The sequence below is a fragment of the Tachysurus fulvidraco genome, chromosome 2, assembly GCF_022655615.1.
Source record: "Tachysurus fulvidraco isolate hzauxx_2018 chromosome 2, HZAU_PFXX_2.0, whole genome shotgun sequence".
NCBI classification, from domain to species: Eukaryota; Metazoa; Chordata; class Actinopteri; order Siluriformes; family Bagridae; genus Tachysurus; species Tachysurus fulvidraco.
In genome coordinates, this window is record NC_062519.1 from 28,213,835 (window position 1) to 28,234,130 (window position 20,296).

Consider the following 20,296-nt stretch of genomic DNA (forward strand, 5'->3'; position numbering starts at 1 on the left):
CGCTCTGATGGTAGTTCCGCCTGTAATTTACAACATTTGAATAATATAACAGTTTAACACTAGTTCAAATCTGTTAGTTAAAGTTAACTGTAAAGGGAAAATAAAGGGCTGTGTGCTGTTGTGTAGGTGTAATAAAACACATCACAGCGCCCCAGTGTGGAGAAAAAACAGTGATCATGCAAGTACAAGTTAGTTAAGTTGTTGCCATGGCAACATGCTGAACATTACCCATTTCTTTTGGTCTTTTCTCAAGCCATTGGTTTCGTTCTTGGCAGATTCAAACAATTTTTTATGGTTAAAAAAAGTATTATGTCAGAACACACACACTACTGATCATTTTAGATCATTGATCACTGATCACAACATTGTATCACTCTGCCCTCTCTTTTAGTGTACGTGACATTTAAGCTGAAGCCAGAGAACACTACTGTGTATCAGGGTCACACTGCCGTGCTGCACTGCCAAGCTACAGGAGATCCTTCACCCATCATCCAGTGGAAAAAGAAAGACCAGTTCCTTGAGTCTAACAAAAGCAGGTAAAAAATGCTTTGTCCTGCATGGCGAATGGCATGAATATTCTTTTGTAAAATGAATACACTTAAAACTCCTTCTCTTATTGATTGTCTGTGTTGAAGGTTCCAGACAATGCCCAATGGCTCTCTGGTTATTCATGACGTCAGCACAGAAGACACGGGCAGCTACACGTGCATTGCAGGGAACAGTTGCAATATCGCACACACATCCGCTGAGCTCTACGTCGTGGGTGAGTGGATGCTCAGCAAAACCGAGCATTAATGGATTTAGAGCTTATAATCTTCTCTGCTGGAAATAGATTTTTTTTCTAGAATATTCCAGGAAGCCAATAAGAAATATTTTTCCAAGCCAACAAAGCGTCCGAGGCCAGAGCGAGACTTTAGCTGCTGCATATTAGAGATTGCACAACTGTTCATTTTTCCTGGTTAAGCAGCATTTTTCCTGGTTAAATTCCCGAGTAGTCGACTGTTCGCCTTTTCCAAACCTGATTGGGAACCTGACCGATAGCAAAGAACGTCTCGAACTACATTTCAGTTAAATCACACCCGAGCTACAAACACCACATCCAGCTTCAATACTCTCTTAATCTCCAATACTAACATCAGTGCAAGAAAAGTGTAAAATATAAATCTCTGTATTGCATATCACGCTATTTTTGAATGTACCACCTCTTACAGGGTAATTTTAAAAACAAACCTGATCTTGTTGACTCTGGAACTGAGCACACACATGGATGCTGATGTTCTTCAGCTTTCCATGGGGGTTTTTAATTATTGTACAGCAGCATCCTGGAGATCTTTCCGGGCTGATAATGACTCGGAAGATGAAGCATGGCATTGATCAAAACCTGCAAGGATTTTATTATTTATTTATTTAACTTCAAATGACATTAAGACAAGAACTACACCAGGGAATTCCAGGGTGACTGATGGATCAGAAAATCTGTCACATAACAACACGACATATAAAGTGTCATTAAAGTGATCATGTTCCATTAAAGAAAAGAGTTGGAGGCTTTTCTACTTTCTATTCTAACAAAGTATATTCAGCCTGCAGTTCTTTACCATCTATCACTATACTAGTGAATGTGTTCAATGACTCGTCTCTGTAGGACTTATTTATTCTCGTATTTGGTGTGTCGTATGTTTGTGGTTGTAGAGAAGCCAGTGCAGCACAGTCTGGCAGAAGATGAGAAGGCTCCCTACAAGATGATTCAGACCGTCGGGCTGTCTGTAGGCGCTGCTGTCGCTTACATTATCGTCGTGCTCGGCCTCATGTTCTACTGTAAGCAAAGACGCAAAGCCAAGAGACTGCAGAATTGCCAGGACAAAGAGGAGCCTGAGATGGAGTGCCTCAACGGTGTGTGGCTGCGCACTCGTCTAGAATATCGTCACGTCTCCACGCTCACCAAAAAAAAAAAACACTAAAAAATTAAACGAAGAGCAAAAGAGTTTCCTTTAAGGTTCTAAAGTTGTGGTTCAGTGTCTATGTAGACAGCAGTAATTATCTCGAGTTAACATAGTAGTGGAAGCTCATCACAAACCAGCTGTGAGAGGACACTGAGCTCTGGATCATAAGTTCAGTCTGTTGTTTTTTTTTTATTTATGGATATGTTCCATAATATGTAAAATAATGAACATCTTAGTTCTATAAATTACAAATAAGTATTCAAATGTATAAGACTAATTAATAGTAAGATCTCTACACACACTTGTTTTTGAGCAAGAAAACAGTTTACTGACAGCTTGGTTGTTACTATATTCATTTTAAGAGTTTTCCTGATTTCTCCTACAGGGGGTGCAACACAGCAGAACGGCCAAACCACAGCTGAGATTCAGGAGGACGTGCCACTGAACACCATGTCTGCAACTGGTAACAACAAACGGAACAGCACTCATGACAAGCTGATGTTTCCCCGCACAAGCCTGCAAGCCATCACCACTCTGGGTATAAAAGCTTTTCTGCTAAAATCAGATAGGTCACAAAGTTTTGTGACGAAGCTGCAATGACTAACACGTGCATCACGTTGTTCCTCAGGTAAAGGAGAGTTTGGCGAGGTGTTCCTGGCCAAGGTGAAGAGCGGTGCAGATGAGGAAGAAACGGCCGTCCTGGTGAAGAGCCTGCAGACCAGAGATGAGCAAGTGCAGTCAGATTTTCGACGGGAATGCGAAATGTTCGCCAAACTCAGCCACCCGAACATCACACGTCTGCTGGGCATGTGCAGAGAAGCAGAGCCGTATTACATGATCCTGGAATACGCTGATATGGTGAGTCACAAAGTTCCCTTTTACTACAGTGCACACTGCCGTGGTGTTCAGCATTTTGCCGCCTGATGCTAGCATGCCGCATTTGTTTATTTGTTTGTCTGCATCTCCGTCAGCCTGAACTCTCTGTACATGACATTCAGTCAGTTCCTTAAATTTCTCTACATTACCAGTGTGAATCGTTTCTTAACCCGGGGTTAAAGGCAGCTGCACTTGCTTGTTGCTTGTAGTTGGGTGTGTAGCAGGGAATGGTTGTGAGCAGGGAACTGAAGAAACATCAGCACACACCCGGCGTAGAATTGCAATAAGTCATAGTTTTCAATCAGTCACTTTACAGATTAATACCTAATTTGCATACTGTGGAGAAAACTGTGGAGTGATGCCTGTGCATAAAAAATACCTAACGCTTCAGGTTAAACAGCAGAAAAGCAACAAGACAGCAACAATTTTGTTGCATGAACATTGCATTGTATTTTGAATAGTTGTTTGGAAGTAAGTTTAGGGTAGATCTCACAGGGTCTCAGAAAGAGTTTAGACAAGTATACCCTTACAAACTTACACTTTGGAATCTTTATTTGAGCAGAAATATGCTGTTGTGAATGATCTGTCCTGTTATTATTTTCATTATGTTAATGTGAGTGTAATAGACCCAAAACACCGTTTCCTGACGATCGTTCTAGTTTTAAGGATTTCTCGTTGTTTACGAGAAAAATAAAAAGAAATGCGTCACAGTGGTATGAGAACTAAATAGAATTTTTCCTTCTCAGATATTTAATCCTGTTTTCTCTTCCACAGGGTGACCTGAAGCAATATCTAAAAATCTCCAAAAGTAAAGATGAGAAAGTGAAAGTGCACCCACTGAGCACCAAGCAGAAGGTAAAACTAGTGACATAAACACACACATCTAGTACACTCATGTAACAGTGAACTTGTTCATACCTGTTGCTTGTTTAAATATTTTATGTGCATACAGAAACACGCACACCATTTTGTGTCTTTTCCCAGGTGTCGGTGTGTCTGCAGGTTGCTAGGGGGATGGAGCATCTCTCTAATCAGCGCTTTGTCCTCAGGGACCTGGCTGCACGCAACTGCCTCATTAGTGCCAAGAGGCAGGTCAAAGTGTCTGCACTGGGCCTCAGCAAAGACGTCTACAACAGGTGAACATACACCAGACAACCAGAACGTTTCAGAAACCAACGTTTCTACCCAAAATAGAAATGAATGAATTGCGGTTAGATCTGTTTCACAGAATATTCAGAATTTTATACTACAGTCTTGTTGTTGTTTTTTTAAGCTGTTTGCAAGTGCAGCCCACTTTTATGAATGAGGTTTAAAGATTTATATAACATTAAACAACTTTAATGTTTCTGACTTCTCTCTCTCGCAGCCAGACGGTAGGGTCTAGGGAAATCTGAGGAAAAGACACAAACCATAAGCTCTATACTTATACTTGTTTTTAACATGAAATGGCTTCTTGTCTATTCAACAATCCAGTTATGATGACAATAAACCACAAATTGCTAAGCCTGTGTGATCCGCAATTAATTATTTATGTCACACACATAGGTTGTGCCATAAGGAGAGTATTTTCTACACTTGTTCCAACTTAAAGTTTGACTCTTGAGTACCATTCATCCTCTGCAAATAATCCAGAATACAGCCATGCGACTTGTTTCTACCTTTCTAAAGTTCTCCCATACCACTTCATTACTACACTCCATCCTCTGGTTGCCAGTAGCTGTCTGCATCACATTTTAAAAATAAATAAATAAACAAACAAACGAACATAAATAAATAAACACTGATGCTTGCCTGCAAATCTGCAAAACAGACCAGCGTCCTTATTTTCTCAAAGTACTCATCCCTTCTCACACTACGTCACACTCCCTCTGATCCTCCAGCACTTCTCGACAGATCCCACAATCTCCCAGGGTACAAGGAAGACCTGCGTTAAGACTCTTCACTGTTCTGGTATCAGGGATTGTGGAATGAACTTCTGAGTCCAAACAGCCAAGTCACTGATTGTCTTCAAACAATGTCTAAAGACCTATCTCTTCCTAAATTTCTTAAACTAGCACTTAAAATGTTGTCTCTGTGCTTTTCATGCTAAATTTCCTCCCAACAGTTTTAGACTGATGGTACATATAGTTTGTGACCTAGTGAACCAGGATTGATGTATTCATTGAAAGAGACTTCAAAAATGCTTCTATAAGGGCGTCTGTTTAATGCCATTGTTGTACATTTACATTTATGGCGTGTGGCAGATGTCCTCATCCAGAGCAAAGGTGCTTTGAAATTTTTGGTTTCTTTTTTCAAGGATACATAAAACAAACAGGGAAAATAAGCTCTGGTTTAAGCTAAAGAAAGTTGACTCTGAAATCCAGGGGAAGTTCATTGCACCACCTTGGTGCAAGAACAAAAAAAGGCCTTGATGTATCCCGACCTCTTATCCTGAGAGATGATGGGACCAGTCAAGGAGTAGTTCGGAGGGAGTGAGGTGCAGTGTCAGGAGTGACAAGAGCTTTGAGAGAAATGTTACACTACTTGCTTGCTCTGTCATATGACTGAAGACTTACTGTGTATCTCTATTTGTTTGCAGTGAGTATTACCATTACCGTCAGGCCTGGATCCCCCTGCGCTGGCTTCCATCCGAGTCTGTGTTTGAGGACGACTTCTCCACCAAAACAGACGTGTGGTCCTTTGGTGTGCTCATGTGGGAGGTTTTCAGCTTCGGAGAGCTTCCCTATGCCGATCTTGCCGACGAGAAGGTCCTGGAAGGTAAAAATAAATAAATAAATAAATAAAATGTTCATATGGAGATAACTACATCATCATGGCATGGTGTGTTTTATGTCTTGTGAACCTCTTTATTTTCTACTGTTAATGGTGTACATACTACATTCATTTAGGCCACTGTAGGTCAATAGACAAACAAGGCCAGTGTTATGTAATATTGTATATTACCAAATCTCATTGATTACATTAAACATACAGCAAAGATAAAAGAAAATACAGCTACTAGGATTCTTCTCTTGCTCACCTTAGTCTTTTTCCTTATAGCTGTTAATGATGACTCTTTTAAAAGCCTTTGTTTTGTATACTCCAGGTCTTCAGGAAGGGAAACTGAAGTTGTCCCTTCCTCACGGCTGCCCATCTCGCATATACAAGCTGATGCTACGCTGCTGGGCCTCCAGTCCTAAAGACAGAGTGTCCTTCAGCGACGTCGTCACGGCCCTCAGTGACCTTCCATCTGAAAGCAAAGTGTGAGCGAGGGATCGGCTGCTAGGACTTTCAAATCAATAGTCTTTAGCCATTAAGAGGCTTCAGTCTTCTCCATCTCAAAGAAAAAAACGGACTGCTTCTCAACAACGGCTGGATCTTATGTGTTTTTTATGTCTTTTTTTTTCTACCTAGCGATACAGCCAGTGTGTGAAGATTGTGAGGAAGTTACTTTATATGCTAGAATGAACAAACAGAAACATAAGCATGAAAGAAAAACCTGTTCTGAGCTACATTAATGGAAATAACTATCATTTCACGTCTGCCTGCCGAGCAGGAAGAGAGCCTGTACCCTCACACCAAGTGCATTTGTTATATAGACTTTTAATGTCATGCACTGATCAGTTTTACTTTTTTGTATTATAGAAGGATTGCTGGAGGAACCTCGTAATTTATTTGAAAGGTTCTGTTCGTTTGTTTTTTTAATATTTGTACTGTACAGAAAGGTACTGTTTATATTCATCGTGTTATTTGTTAGTTTGTTTTTCTTTTCTTTTTTTAAATCCAGAATAAAGCTGGATTTAAAGTGTTTTTAAAGGTTCTATACCTGATTAGTGGTCAATGATGTGATCAAATTTCAGCTCAAGTGCCTGTAAGATGAAGGATAGCCTCAGTACACACAGAATGCTGTATCTTCTATGGTTTATTTTGTGTTTTTATACATTAGGTTTGTTTACCAGTTACTGGTACAGATATACACTTGTTGATTTTGATAAATATTCTGGAAAAACGACAAAAAAAAATCTCTGTGAGCCGCAGAAACTAGCATATAATTTGCTAATATAATAAAGGTTCACCTTATACAAAGATCTCAGGAAGTTCTCTTTTTTTATGTGACATAATTACTCTGTCTTTAAACAGTCTATGTATTTAAACCTTACCAAGTCGATACCAATACTTGATCAGACTGATAAATTTGTTCTTCTTGGGGTATTTTTAATGCTGCGGAGATTTTCTAATATGTTTAATAGACTATCAAAATATATCATCACTGTGACATCTATGGCAAGCAATACAATTATTCGGTCACTAGAGAGCTCTTGACCTGACACAAATTTAGGTTCTGCACATGAGATTATCTCCTTTTTTTTTTTTCTTCGATAATTATAAAAAGATATAATAATAACTTTAGACAATAGACAGATGGTTGTTCAACTGCACAAGTCGGGTCTTCTGTGTCTAAATGAATGACATAATCTGGAACATGGAGGAAGGCAAAGAAAGATTGCAGAATCACAATAAATCAGAAAAACAGATAGAGTTCCTGGCTATTCTAAGAGGTTATTTTTTATTATTTTAAGAATGGCAGTGGTGTCCTGAGACCATTTTAAGTGTCCTGACCTACTGTGACCCTGAACATTCAGGATGCACTGAATTAGTTTGCAAAATATTTCATCACTGTAATAAAGAAGACAAAAAAGATCTCTAGACACATCTATGACCAGCAATGCAATTATTCGATCACTAGAGAGAGCTCTTGACCTAAACTCGAGTATGGCTTTAAAAAAAAAATCATAATCATTATCATGTGGATGGTGTCATGAGTTAAAAGTTGATTATCCTGTATGGTGGCAGAGCCCACAGTGCAGAACAGGAGAATTTCTTTTCCCATTTATTCCTATTAGTCTGCGTCTATAATATAGTAGTACTTTTGATATATAATCAAAGATCACTGATGGTAGACCATGTGTTAAGCATAGATCATCAGCTCCCCTCATCCCTGTCTATCTAGGGATCCGTAAGACTACAACTGACCGGACTTTATTAATATAGTAGATATAGTTTCTCAAAAGAGCAAAGGCACAAACATGGCACTGGTAACAAGGTATTACACAATGCATCTCTGCCATCATCCCTGGGTCAGACAGTGACCACCCAAAAAGGGCAGTAGGACCTTTAAAAATGATCCATAAGTATACATAGTGTTGCATCTGATACACATAGCAGCAGAACATCTACTTCCATGTGATATATACTACCATCAGTGTTACTGCTGTTCTGAGAATGATCCACGAGTTATAGTATACTTGAACAATAGTGGTCCTATGGTGGTTTCTTTACTCTATTGGCTGTAGAACAGGTGACCTATATGAGCTATGCAAAATGCTCCAAATCATCAATTACATTGTAGCACCATATTTCCTATTTGATATGGATCCTTATTAACCCTTGTACACAGTGCACCTTTTACTCACACTTGTGTGCAAAAAGTTTGATGCCAGCTGTAGCTCCAATTAAACTGATACAAATTTAGGTTTTGCACCTTTTTCTTCTATTATCATAAAAGGAAATAATAATAACTTTAGACAATAGAGAGATGGTTGTTAAACTGTACAGGTCGGGTCTTCTGTGTCTAAATGAGTTATGTAATCTGGGACATGGAGGAAGGCAAAGAAGGCTTGCAGAATCACAATAAACCAGAAAAACAGATCGTTACAGGCTATTCTAAGAGGTTATTTGGATGTCCTGTCCCTGTCTTGCACCCAGTTTTTCCAAGATAGTGTCCTGACTATGTGACCCTGAATAACGTAAATTATTTTTAGGAGTTTTGGGGCAAGTGATTTAGTGGTTAGCATGTTTGCCTTGCATTACTGAGATTAGCAGCTTGTGTGTGTATGTATATATAGGCTCCCCACAACCCTGTGCAGGATAAGCAGTGCAGATAATAGATGGATTTTTTATGGTATAAATAATTTTGTCATGTCTTTATAACTAAAGAGTATTTTTAAACAGTCTATATCAGGAAATCCTTATGCCTTTTGAGTGGAAATGTGAAATCTTTATATATTTATTGTTATTAATATTTACATTTTTATTTTATTAGAATACAAAATAAATTAATATGAAGTAATACACATCTTGCCAGGTAGATACTAAGTGACACACGTGTTGAGTAAAAACTTTCCTTCTTTCAGTTTCATAAAATAATTAAATAATACTTATATTAATAATAATTTTTTATCCAGCATGACTTTGCAGAATCAAGTTTTGTTTGTGCGTGTGTGTGTATTTATCTGTGTGTGTGTGTCTCTCGGTGTGTGTGTGTGTGTGTGTGTGTGTGTGTGTGTGTGTGTGTGTGTGTGTGTGTGTGTGTGTGTGTGTGTGTGTGTGTGTGTATTTATAACTTAGGGGTAACAAACGTCCCTACACAGATAGGAATATCTGACAGTTTTGCTACTTGTCTTTTACAAGAATTTTAAGCTTTTATTGAATAAAAAAATACTCAAGTCATTCCTTTTATTTTGTTTTAGGTTAGTGTTCGTTTAAGGTGGTGAACAGGATTAATTAGCTGCATTAGTAAGTATTTCAGTGGAAGTCTTCACAGTAGTTGTATAGGTCTGTGTTAAGCGCGTGTCCGCGCGTGCGCGCTCCCGCCGCTCATCCTCTGCGCGCTGCAGTTTCACCTGGAAGCGGAGCAGCGCAGGGCAGCGCATCCCCCGTCTCTCTGTCTCTCTCCCTTGTGCGGTTCCCCGGCTCTCCGGCTGCGGCTCATGTCGGCTCAGCCGGGGTCTCGTTGTGTTCCGCTACGCACAGTTACTGCCATTTTAGCACTCGGGCAGGACGTGCCGGTGTAAAAGAGGTGGCATTTCTCTTCCTTTCGCTTCGTATCTCTCGTCTCTTCTCTGCGGCCTGAAACACACAAAATGTCTACCAGAACGCCGTTACCGACCGTTAACGAGCGTGACACCGAAAATGTAAGTAACCCTTTAGTTAAAAACGTTGTGTTGTCTTTGTCTAGTTTATTTGTGATTCGCCTGATACATGGATGTTACACATCAGCTTGCTAACTAGCTAGCGCTCATCCTGCTAGAGAAAGCTAGCGGTTGTGCTTCTGTTGGCTAATGTGCTAATAAATCGGTTCCTTTTCTCTCCTCTCGCGCTAATGCTGGCTAACGGTGATTAGTGTATTATACAGGAGTTAAAACATCTCGTTCCGTCGTCTTGTATACACGTTACGTTAAGTGTTTACTTGTTTACAGCCTTAAATCTAGTGTACACCTCGTATTAACTACTAAACGTAATGACTGAGCGATTCAGGTGCATAGCGATGCTCTCTGTCCTGCCCTTTAACGATAGCCGGCTAATGCTAACTGGAACAATAACAGTTTACAGGCTTGCAGTGAAAAGAGGAATTAGAGGATTTTCCTTCTGTCACCATGTCTTAGTTTCTGTCAGACTATATTCTACAATCTGATGTATAATTTAAAAAACGGAGACTATCTTTGTCTATGGATATAAAAAGGTCCTTGAGCGACCACCACAGTTCTCCTCTTCCTCCTCCTTCTCTTCTTCCTCATCCTCACTGTCTTATACTACAGGACAATATTTCTGTTGCTCTTTACTCTAATGCACTGAAGATACGCATGTTCTCGGAAGCGCTGCTCTTATATTATGCATCAATCCACAATCCTCCCTATAAATATTCATGAGCTGTGCATAAGAGTTCACATGAGCTTTAACTGGATACGTACATTGTGGCATGGAGTTAAAAGTGCACTCTGTAATAACACCGACCGGTTCAGTGAGCACGTGTATGACAGCATCATTAGGACATGAAATGTGTTTATTCTACCACACATGAATTGCCTCTAATGCTGATTCAGTGCTGTTTGGATGCCAGGTTTGCTGCAGTGACTCTCCAGTTTCTAGACGCACTGCACATCTTTGTAAGGCAGGAGGAGTTTGACAGATTCAAGATCTTGAAAATATAATCAACAATATGATGATTTGCTAGCAGTTACTTAGTGGATGTTAATTTCAGGTTCTGCAGATTGAAATGATGACTAAGTTATAAACTGCACTCATCATGTCTGGGCATGTTTTCCTTTGAACTTCATAGCCAGAACGGTGGTGGCCAAGTGACTGCAGAAGTAATAAATATATTTTATCTTATTTTTCTTTTATGCTTCAGTTTTATTCGAATAAGTCAAAATGTAATCCGGGAAATTTCAGGTGCATCACATCCGAGAGGAGTTAGTTGGGTGAAATCCTCAAATGTGACTTTATTTTTCATGCGTTTGTGTCTCTAATATCAGTCACAGAACAGAAAATCAAACCAGGAGCTTACTAATTTTCGGATGTTTGGACATTTATCCTTCTGTAACAATTCTATATGTAAGGAATAAACTCTGATGGGCATGGTGTCAAAGAAAAAAAATAAAAACTGTGTTATTTAATACAGATAGACAAAAGATGATTTGCTGTTACATCCCCAATGTGGATTTATTTTTTTCCCAATTACAGCACATCCCAAAGTATTATGTTTCTTTTGCCTAATAGTTTGGGCACAGTTTTTAATCCATCCATATATCCATCGATCCATCCATACATCTGTCCATACTTGCATACGTACACATGCATGTTGTTACTATAGAAATGAGAACGTATCAAAAAGAGCACACTAATGAAACCCTGTTATTTATGTTGCAGCCGGGACTGCTGTCAGAGCTGCTCTTATAAACAATGACTCAACGTCTTCTGACCAATCAGAGTTGAGAGCGCAATAGTGCTGTGGTTTATGCCATTAATATTTTTGCTAATAATGACATTGTAGTATTACAAAAGTGAAAGTAAAGTTTTAATGAAAGTCTTGAATTTCTAAAGCACTAGAGAAGTGTAAAGAACTTCATGTCCAAACTATGTTGTAATTAAATCATGTGTGATCTTGCCTTGATCTCTTAGCTTGCCAGCAGAATCACTTGGGCACAGATGTGTGTTGGATCTTTTTGAGCGTTGCTCATGAGTAGACTTTCTGGTCAGGACATGGGCAGGCTAAAACAAGACATTATAGTCAGTAGCTGGTTTGCCAGGGCTTTGTGGAAAAATCAGCCCAATAGCCATTCCAGACTTGCCCAGAAAGAAGCTTGTTACCTGAATATCTGCCTCTTTCACACACTATACACACCAGAACAGATTTTACTGCCAAATATATTGCAACAGAAAAGATTAAAACAAGACATGTACATGCTGTTAGAGGAAAATAATTAATTTAGACTTTTGAACTTCAAGAGAAAGAGAGAAAAAAAGGCTTTTGACAGACTCCATTATAACTTTATAAATGGTGTCAAATTGCTGTGATACAAAAGGAATATTTCCTCTAACAGCATGTCCTGTTGTGTTTTATTCCTTTTGTAGCGCAGCAATTTGCCGGCATTTACAAATTTAAAAACATGTCATTAAAAGACAAATTGCACTTTATTCCATTTATAATTACATTAATCACAAGATCCTGTTATAAAAGGTATTTTTTCTTTTGAAGTTAATTAGATAAAAAAAAATCCAGCTTGCGATGTAAGTAACAAGGCCCTTAACCCTCAGTTGCTCAGTTGTAAGTCACTCTGGATAAGGGTGTCTGCTAAATGCCGTAAATGTAACAAGCGCATTAATATAAACTTAAGATTAGTTTACTGTCAGAACTGCTGTTGTGGACAATTATTCCAAGCTTCTGTTCTATTTCTGACATATTGGACGAAGCATTTATACTTAATACATTCCTGCAGCTATAAACAAAGCTGCTGCTGAGGATCAGGAGTGGCAGCTAGTTTTTTATTAGTATATAAATGTGTTACTAAGACTGCGTGATTGAATGGGATTTGTTGTTTGCTTTTATTCAGTCAAACTTTTTGTGTTCAAGAAAGAAAACAGAGCTGCTTCTTAAACTTTACCAGGTCCAAAATATCAATGCTGAGCTCAGCACTTTAATCCAGCTAGCTCCGCATCTATTTGGTCCAAACCAAATTTTATGCATTTGAGAAAAATGAGTGGTGCATAAAGCTACTGTACTGACGAAGTTCTCCTGGTGATAGACAGAAAAACTGGAGTCTGTTGTTCAGTCAAATACAGTTTCAGTGCAGGAAGATATAAAGATGTATTTTTGCAGAGTTTATGGTTGTAATCAGCATTTTTGTGTGTGTGCGCAAGTCTTTATTACCTGCTACTGGTTTATTGATCAAGGAAATTAACTTGATAAAGTAGGTGTCATTTGAATTCAGTCTAAAATCTCCCATAGGTGTTTATCTGGGTTGAGATCTGATGACTCTGAAGCTCACAGCATTTACCGTCTGTTGAGTATATAGACAGACAATATAAGATGGAACAAAACAGTCACTAAACAATGTCTGAGTGTGTCTGTGGGTTATGTGAAGCTTATCATCTTTTCCTTGGCTCTTACACTTCAGTTGCGTAATGGGAACAAGGCTGAGAGGTAACAAGAGATATCTGAGAGAAGAGCTCACAGGTGGAAGGGATCAGGACGGAGTACCTTTCTGGATTGTTGTAGATTAGTACTGTGTTCCTTGTCATATTAATTCAGGAATAGTAGCTCGAATGCAGCTGCTGGTTTTCTCTTTTTGTCATTTATAGTGTTCCGAGTGTCTCAGATTGTTGTACAGATTTGATTTGAGAACTAAGATCTGTTCTTCGCCCCCTTTGTAAATTGCCGCTAAATACTTTCACAGTAGCGTACCATGAACAAAATGCATGCGAGTGAGTATTACCCTGAGGACTGTTCTTTTATTTGTTGAATCATCAAACCTCATTCATGATTTTATGAATGGCTGTAACTCATAGCTTGGCTTAAACATAAATGTACATGGATCAGTTTAAGTGGTTTGTGTGGTATATTTATCTGTTCTAGCACAGCAGTATATTATATATTTTCCTATAGAAATAATCTTTACAGCACTATATCAGTATTCCATATATCTTAGGATCTGCTCAGACATTCACACTTTAAAAGACAATACTGTTTTTTTTTTTTAAATCACCTGATGCACTTAAAATTGAGTCAATCCTGTAGCCTACTTAAGAGGGACACTGCACCTGGACATCAGCATTGTGTGTTTTGGTGACATTGTCGCTTTATTTGTTTCAGCATGAGTAGGGATGGATAAATCATAATCACAGAACATTGCACACTGGGTACGTGGAAGCTCTAACTGGGCAGTGTGTTGTCCATGCCCATGTTAATATTAACCTAATGTAATAATGTGTAGCCAGCAAGTAAAGTATGATATAGATACTTTGGCAGATTTAAAAACCATTAATAATGGTTTGAATCCCAATCATCCATGCCCTGGGGCCAAGGGAGCATAGGGTGTGGGATCTCTCTCTCTCTCTCTCTCTCTCTCTCTCTCTCTCTCTCTCTCTCTCTCTCTCTCTCTCCTTCTCCCTCCCTTACTGTCTCTCTTGCAGATCAATGCATATGGCATTTTCATTTGTGACGTGGAAAACTTTCCACACGGATGCCTGCCCAATGTCCGTTTATATGCAACCAGATTTTAAAGGCTTTTGATGAAATATTGGTTTTCAAAAGTGTTAAAATGTTTTTTTATTAATGGAGGACATCATTGAGAGAATGTTTCTCCAGGATCGTGGTACAATATAATAGCATGCAACACTATTCAAAGTGCAAATACACAGCAGTGTGAGGGCAGTAAATACACATGACAATAAGCCTTTACCTTTCACAGATAAATGGAGAATGAACCCAGAGAAGTAACTGCAGAAGATATTGTTCTGTCAGCCTGCAAAGTAAATGAGTTTGTATTAACAAGCATATGTTTATGTAATTTTCAGTCGGTTTCTTCGTAGAAATACACATTGCTCACTCGGTGTTAAAGGTTGCATTGGATTTCCAATAAACACGTCAACTGTACATCCATTATATAGATCAGTGGAGTCCAATCATATCCAACAAGGGCACACCTGAGTCTACTGAAAGCCATGCGCAACTGATTAAATCGATAGAATCGGGTGTTTCCTGCATGATCAGAAAAAAGTGAAAAAAGGTGAAAAGTGACATGACATACAGCTAAGTATGGTGACCCATACTCAGAATTCGTTATTTGCATTAAACCCATCCAAAGTGCACACACACAGCAGTGAATACACACACACACACGGAGCAGTGGTCAGCCATTTATGCTGCGGTGCAGTTGGGGGATTCAGTGCCTTGCTCAAGGGCACCTCATTTGTGGTATTACCGGCCCGAGACTCGAACCCACAACCTTAGGATTAGGAGTCAAACTCTCTAACCTTTAGGCTACGACTTCCCCCTGAATAATAACCTGCAGCCATGACGGTGACGCATATAAGACTGGACACCTGTATAACATAGAAAAAGTGTGTTTTTGTCATTTGTAAGGTGTCTTAACTGCTTGAATGGGGACAGTCAAAAAATCAAAAAAAGAAACTTTGGGAGACAGTCATTACCCCTGAAGTGCTGTGTCAGAGAGGTGACTCCAAAAAGAAGCATTTACAGGATGATACTCTGTCGATTGTGTTTGACCAGTCAATGTGCTGCATGTATGTATGCGCTGTGTGTGGGTGCATAAAGCAACGAAAATGCAGGTTAACGCTTCATTTTCCATGCAAAGCCTTGACACACCATGCTGTAGAAAAGTGCTCCTAGACGTCCTGTGCTCCTAGACGCTCCTAGACGTCCTGTAAGAGTGAACAATAACACAGATGTCTGCCCTGAGAGATGCAATGTTTCTAAGCTCACATGGTTGCACTCATATGTTTCCACAAGCCAAGAATAATACTGCTAACGACCAATTTCAGAAAGCTCTTTTGAATCCATAGAGACACATAAAACCCCACAGACAATTCAAGCTGCTGCTTAAGATGATTGTGGGAAGATATAACGGAGCACTTCACAGCTGATGTTGACAGCAACTGTTCACCATCAACGCTCACCAGGAGCCAATTCTTAAACCATGCTGTAGTTTGCACACAGGCTGAAGTGTAGTGAAAAAGTGTACCAAAAAAAATCTAAATATCCACTACCCTGTTACATCTTGCAAACCATCTGTCTTCCTGCGACAGTGATTTGTTCTTTTGTGTGTGTGTGTGTGTGTACTTTTTTGGCCATCGGAGTGCTACCGAGCCACTCGATAAGTGTGGAAACCTTTACAAAATCAAATCACAAAAGCACCCTGTCCATGTAAAGTCTAAAGTAAGTGCTAGTTAGCAGCAAAGATGATGATGCAAATTGTGCATTCTCTGCCTGTCTCTCTCTCTGCCTCTATGAGTCTCTCTGTGCCTTTATGAGACTCTCTCTGCCTCTATGACTCTTTCTGCCTCTCTGTCTCTCTCTGTACCTCTCTTTGCCTTTCTCTCTGCCTCTCTCTCTCTCGGCATGGTTGTCGATACACATTTTGCACTCACACCTTGCGGTCCTTTCTAACGACCGGGCTCACACATACAGCTCCGACCTTTCATCACATAATCCCTGACACTCTCAGTACCTAAAGCTACTATTTAACTATTTAAACCACATTTCTTTTTTTTTTGGTTTTCCCTTGATGATCATATAATCGGTTTACATCACATAGCATCTTGTGGTTTAGAATACTGATATTAGTGAATTTATTCAATTCAATTCAAGTTTATTTGTATAGCACTTTTTACAATAGACATTGTCTCAAAGCAGCTTTACAGAGCATAAACATAGAGCAGAAGGAAGACATAATTAATGATAAAGGAAATAACGAATAATAAAAGAAATAAGAATTTACAGAATAAAAATTCTAGGTTATTATTAGATGTATATAGTTCACAATGTGTATGTATTTATTCCCCTATGAGCAAGTCTGAGGTGACTCAGTCAGCAGTGGCAAGGAAAAACTCCCTTAAATTGGTAAAGGAAGAAACCTTGAGAGGAACCGGACTCAAGGGGGAACCCATCCTCATATGGGTGACACTGGGGGTGTGATTGTAATATACAGTCAGTTAAATGTTGTATTGGTGTAAGGATCATGGACTTCGGATCTCCTTAGTATCACAGAGTCTAACTGGAGATGTCTCAGGATTCTTAGAGTCGGCCTCTGCTCAGTGGACGTCCAAAGGCTTCGTCCCACAGAGGACGTTGGGAGCTGGTACAATGTCTGAATGCCTCGGGATGGGTACAAAGAGAGAAGCAGTGGAAAGGGATTAACATATCTGCTGTTCATAAAAATGTGCTGGTCTGATGTACTGGTGCATGATATTATGGGATGTATTATGTGTACGCCTGACTAAAGAGATGAGTTTTTAATCTACATTTAAACTGGGAAAGTGTGTCTGAGCCCCGAACACTATCAGGAAGACTATTCCAAAGTTTGGGAGCTAAATAAGAAAACGCTCTACCACCTTTAGTAGACTTAGATATTCTGGGAACTACCAAAAGTCCTGAGTTTTGTGATCTCAGAGAGCGTGAAGGATTGTAACATGTTAGAGGACTAGTTAGATACATGGGAGCTAAACCATTAAGAGCCTTGTACGTAAGTAGCAGCAGTTTGTAGTCAATTCTAAACTTAACTGGTAGCCAGTGTAGAGATGATAAAATTGGGGTTATATGGTCATACTTTCTTGTCCTAGTGAGAACTCTGGCAGCTGCATTTTGGACTAACTGTAACCTGTTTATTAAAGATGCAGGACAACCACCTAGTAATGCATTACAATAGTCCAGTCTAGAGGTCATGAACGCATGAACTAGCTTCTCAGCATCAGAGACAGACAGGATGTTTCTCAGCTTGGCAATATTTCTAAGGTGGAAGAAGGCTGTTTATCGGCAGATATCAGCATTACAACATGGTTTTTCTGGAATATTTCTTTAATGACCATGCCTTTGCAAAGAAAATTGTATATAATTTTAAACAAAAAAGCACATAATTTCAGAGTTGTCATTGCAGATGTTGCTAATATTATGAAGATAATTTATGGCTGTTCTTGTAAAATATGGCGATTTAAATATTTTCTGACGTTTGTAAATGGAGTGGGATCCAGGAAAAGTGGTTAATACAGTATAAAACCTTTACACTGACTAACTTACTTCATTTGATAACTATCGAACAACAGCTGCTGAGATTTATTACACCAAATTGCCACCAGCAACGATGCTAATGAGGCAGAAAGCTCCTTCTGACTGTGGTGTTTAGTGAAGAGTCAAGCATTAATTAGCTGCTTATATGAGAACATAATCACCCGTGTGCTAGCTGGCTAACCACCCATGGAATTATAGCTAGAAATATACATGGTATTGTCTGTGAAAATCTCAGTATAATGTTCTCTAGAGATTTGCTTCTGATGCTTGACGTCAACAAATTCTGGTAGTCTGAACTCTCGATCAAATGGGGAAATTTTATGGGCACCCCTGGTTTGTTTGTGCAGAACGCAGCAGTTACACTGTGGTGTGAACACAAACAAAAAGAAGGTGGTCTGTGTTCAGCTCCAGGTGAACTCTAGTGTGGTTTTATGGCAGAGAGAAAGCGATTCGATCCTGAATCGATCCAGCTGCAGGGAGTGAACCAAATGTGTTGTGTATTTTGGGTTGCAACCTTTTAAACCAAGCTAAAGGATAGAACTGTAAGACCGCAGAATGTGTAATGATTCTGGAGATTTGGATCGACAAACAAAAAGAGAAAGTAAATGTTATATGTGTTAAACACAAGGCTTTAGTAGTTATTTATACATTTATCTAGATATTAAACACTGACTGTGTTTTTTTGTGTTGGTTTTGTCATTGCTATAAAGACTTGCCCTTTTCCTGTATTTCTGACCCATGAATATGTGAAAATTAGTTATGTGAGAAATAATCCATGCTGGAGTGGTGTGGTGCTGTTATCCACAGCACTTTAAAATGGGTTATTTTCATATAATAGCAGGTCTGGTGTGTCTTATTCCACCTACTCCACAGAGATTGCAGCATTTCATTTATTAATGAATGACGCATCAGACATTTGAACTGTTTTTAAGTCAGATTTCATGAAACAATTTAATTCCTGATCTCACTTTTTATAGCAGTCTAAAGAAGTTGTTCCAGCATCAGTGCTTCATCTCTCTCTCTCTCATCATCATCATCATCAAAAAGCACAGACATTCCAGACGCCTTCTATAAATATTAAATAAATGTTTCTTAACAACATACTTAGCAAAGTAATGTGGTTACAAAAAACAGCACACCAGTGAGTATACGTTTTTGTATGACATTTTTATAATCAGCTTATTATTAGGTTTTGATAGCATGGAGCGTTTGAGCTGTCAGTAGAAGAATCACCACATTAACATGAATCTGTTGTACATTTTACAGCCTGAACTACTGTCTGAGCTGTTCTATAAAGTTTTGGTTTATTTACTTATGTGCAGTGTGAAACCAAACTGAATACGAGATTAATCAAAAGTATCCGATTCAGACCCCGCATGTTTGTAGAAGTTGAATGACGTCAGTTCTTTGCTTGGCGGAAATGAGAACACCGATGAGTTATTGTAATTGTGTTAAGTTTATGAGCTCATGGAGCCAAATTCCTCCCTAGTGTAAGCTACGTTCCTGTGCGGTTCAATTTCTCGCTGTGAATGAATTCCAGCAGTTTGTGTACTGCAACGTCGGTCACAACCTATTGCTAAAAATAGCATTTCACACAAGGAACAAAGTGTCTGTTGGAACTTTTGAAGGTAGCTCAGAAGCACGACTTTAAGTTGACCTTGAAAAATTGGCTGATACTTCTAGCTTGCTTGCGAACACTCGAGGAAATAAAGTTAGAGGGATGGCACTGAGCCAGTAGCTCTGCCCTCCATCTAACCTCCAGGCTTCAGGAGAAGAGCCCGTCTATCGACTGGGCTGGATGGATGGGCTTTTTATTGGGTTATATCTTCCAGCCTGTGGTGTGTTACGAGGCACACATAGAGGGTGGGGGAGGGTTATAGTGTGGAGAGAGGGGCATTAAAGCTTACAGAGAAGGAGGAGGATGTTTTTGTGCTCTAGCTTCAGTGTCTGTCCTAAAGAGGTTGTCCCACAGACTTCTATCCATGTGCCAGGCCATGGCAAGCAGCAAGTTGCTAAATCAGCGGTGTTGCATTTACTGAACAACGCACAAATTCAATTGAGGGAAATTTGAAGCCTGGTGAGCTTGGCCAATCAATGCTTTATTGACTTGTGACTCTCACTAAAAGGCAAGCTTTATTTGTTGAGATTCACACATACCAGTGCTGGTTATCTGGTTTGTCTTCCTGTATTACCTTATTGTTTCAGAGATCATATTTGTGGTTAGAGAAATTTATGCTACTGTTCTGTGGAACAGAAATGATAAACCAGGGAAAAACCAAAAACTTAAGAGTTAGGGGGTTTTGTCTGGATTTATAACACTGCTCATTAGAATAACCACTAATATATTTTTGAAAGCACAGGCTCTGTTGCTGTCATGATGGAGGAGAAACAGCCATGCAGGATGTCATGATGC

At 39.3% G+C, this 20,296-nt stretch overlaps 2 protein-coding genes across 5 annotated transcripts in view; both read left to right on the forward strand.

Annotated features, from left to right (window-relative positions):
• Positions 1 to 6,886, forward strand: part of ptk7a (protein tyrosine kinase 7a) — a 33,355-nt gene extending 26,469 nt beyond the window's left edge. The window contains exons 12-20 of the mRNA XM_027170014.2: positions 392 to 536; positions 636 to 763; positions 1,693 to 1,893; positions 2,329 to 2,481; positions 2,572 to 2,801; positions 3,594 to 3,674; positions 3,804 to 3,955; positions 5,398 to 5,576; positions 5,905 to 6,886. Of these exons, the coding sequence (XP_027025815.2) occupies positions 392 to 536; positions 636 to 763; positions 1,693 to 1,893; positions 2,329 to 2,481; positions 2,572 to 2,801; positions 3,594 to 3,674; positions 3,804 to 3,955; positions 5,398 to 5,576; positions 5,905 to 6,065 (1,430 nt within the window). The 3' untranslated portion in view covers positions 6,066 to 6,886. The remainder of the gene's footprint in view (positions 1 to 391; positions 537 to 635; positions 764 to 1,692; positions 1,894 to 2,328; positions 2,482 to 2,571; positions 2,802 to 3,593; positions 3,675 to 3,803; positions 3,956 to 5,397; positions 5,577 to 5,904) is intronic.
• Positions 6,887 to 9,477: 2,591 nt separating this feature from the next.
• Positions 9,478 to 20,296, forward strand: part of mark1 (MAP/microtubule affinity-regulating kinase 1) — a 37,962-nt gene continuing 27,143 nt past the window's right edge. For all 4 annotated transcript variants that reach the window (XM_027169882.2, XM_027169884.2, XM_027169883.2 and 1 more), the window contains exon 1: positions 9,478 to 9,772. In XM_027169882.2, coding sequence (XP_027025683.2) covers positions 9,722 to 9,772 — 51 coding nt within the window. In that variant the 5' untranslated portion in view covers positions 9,478 to 9,721. The remainder of the gene's footprint in view (positions 9,773 to 20,296) is intronic.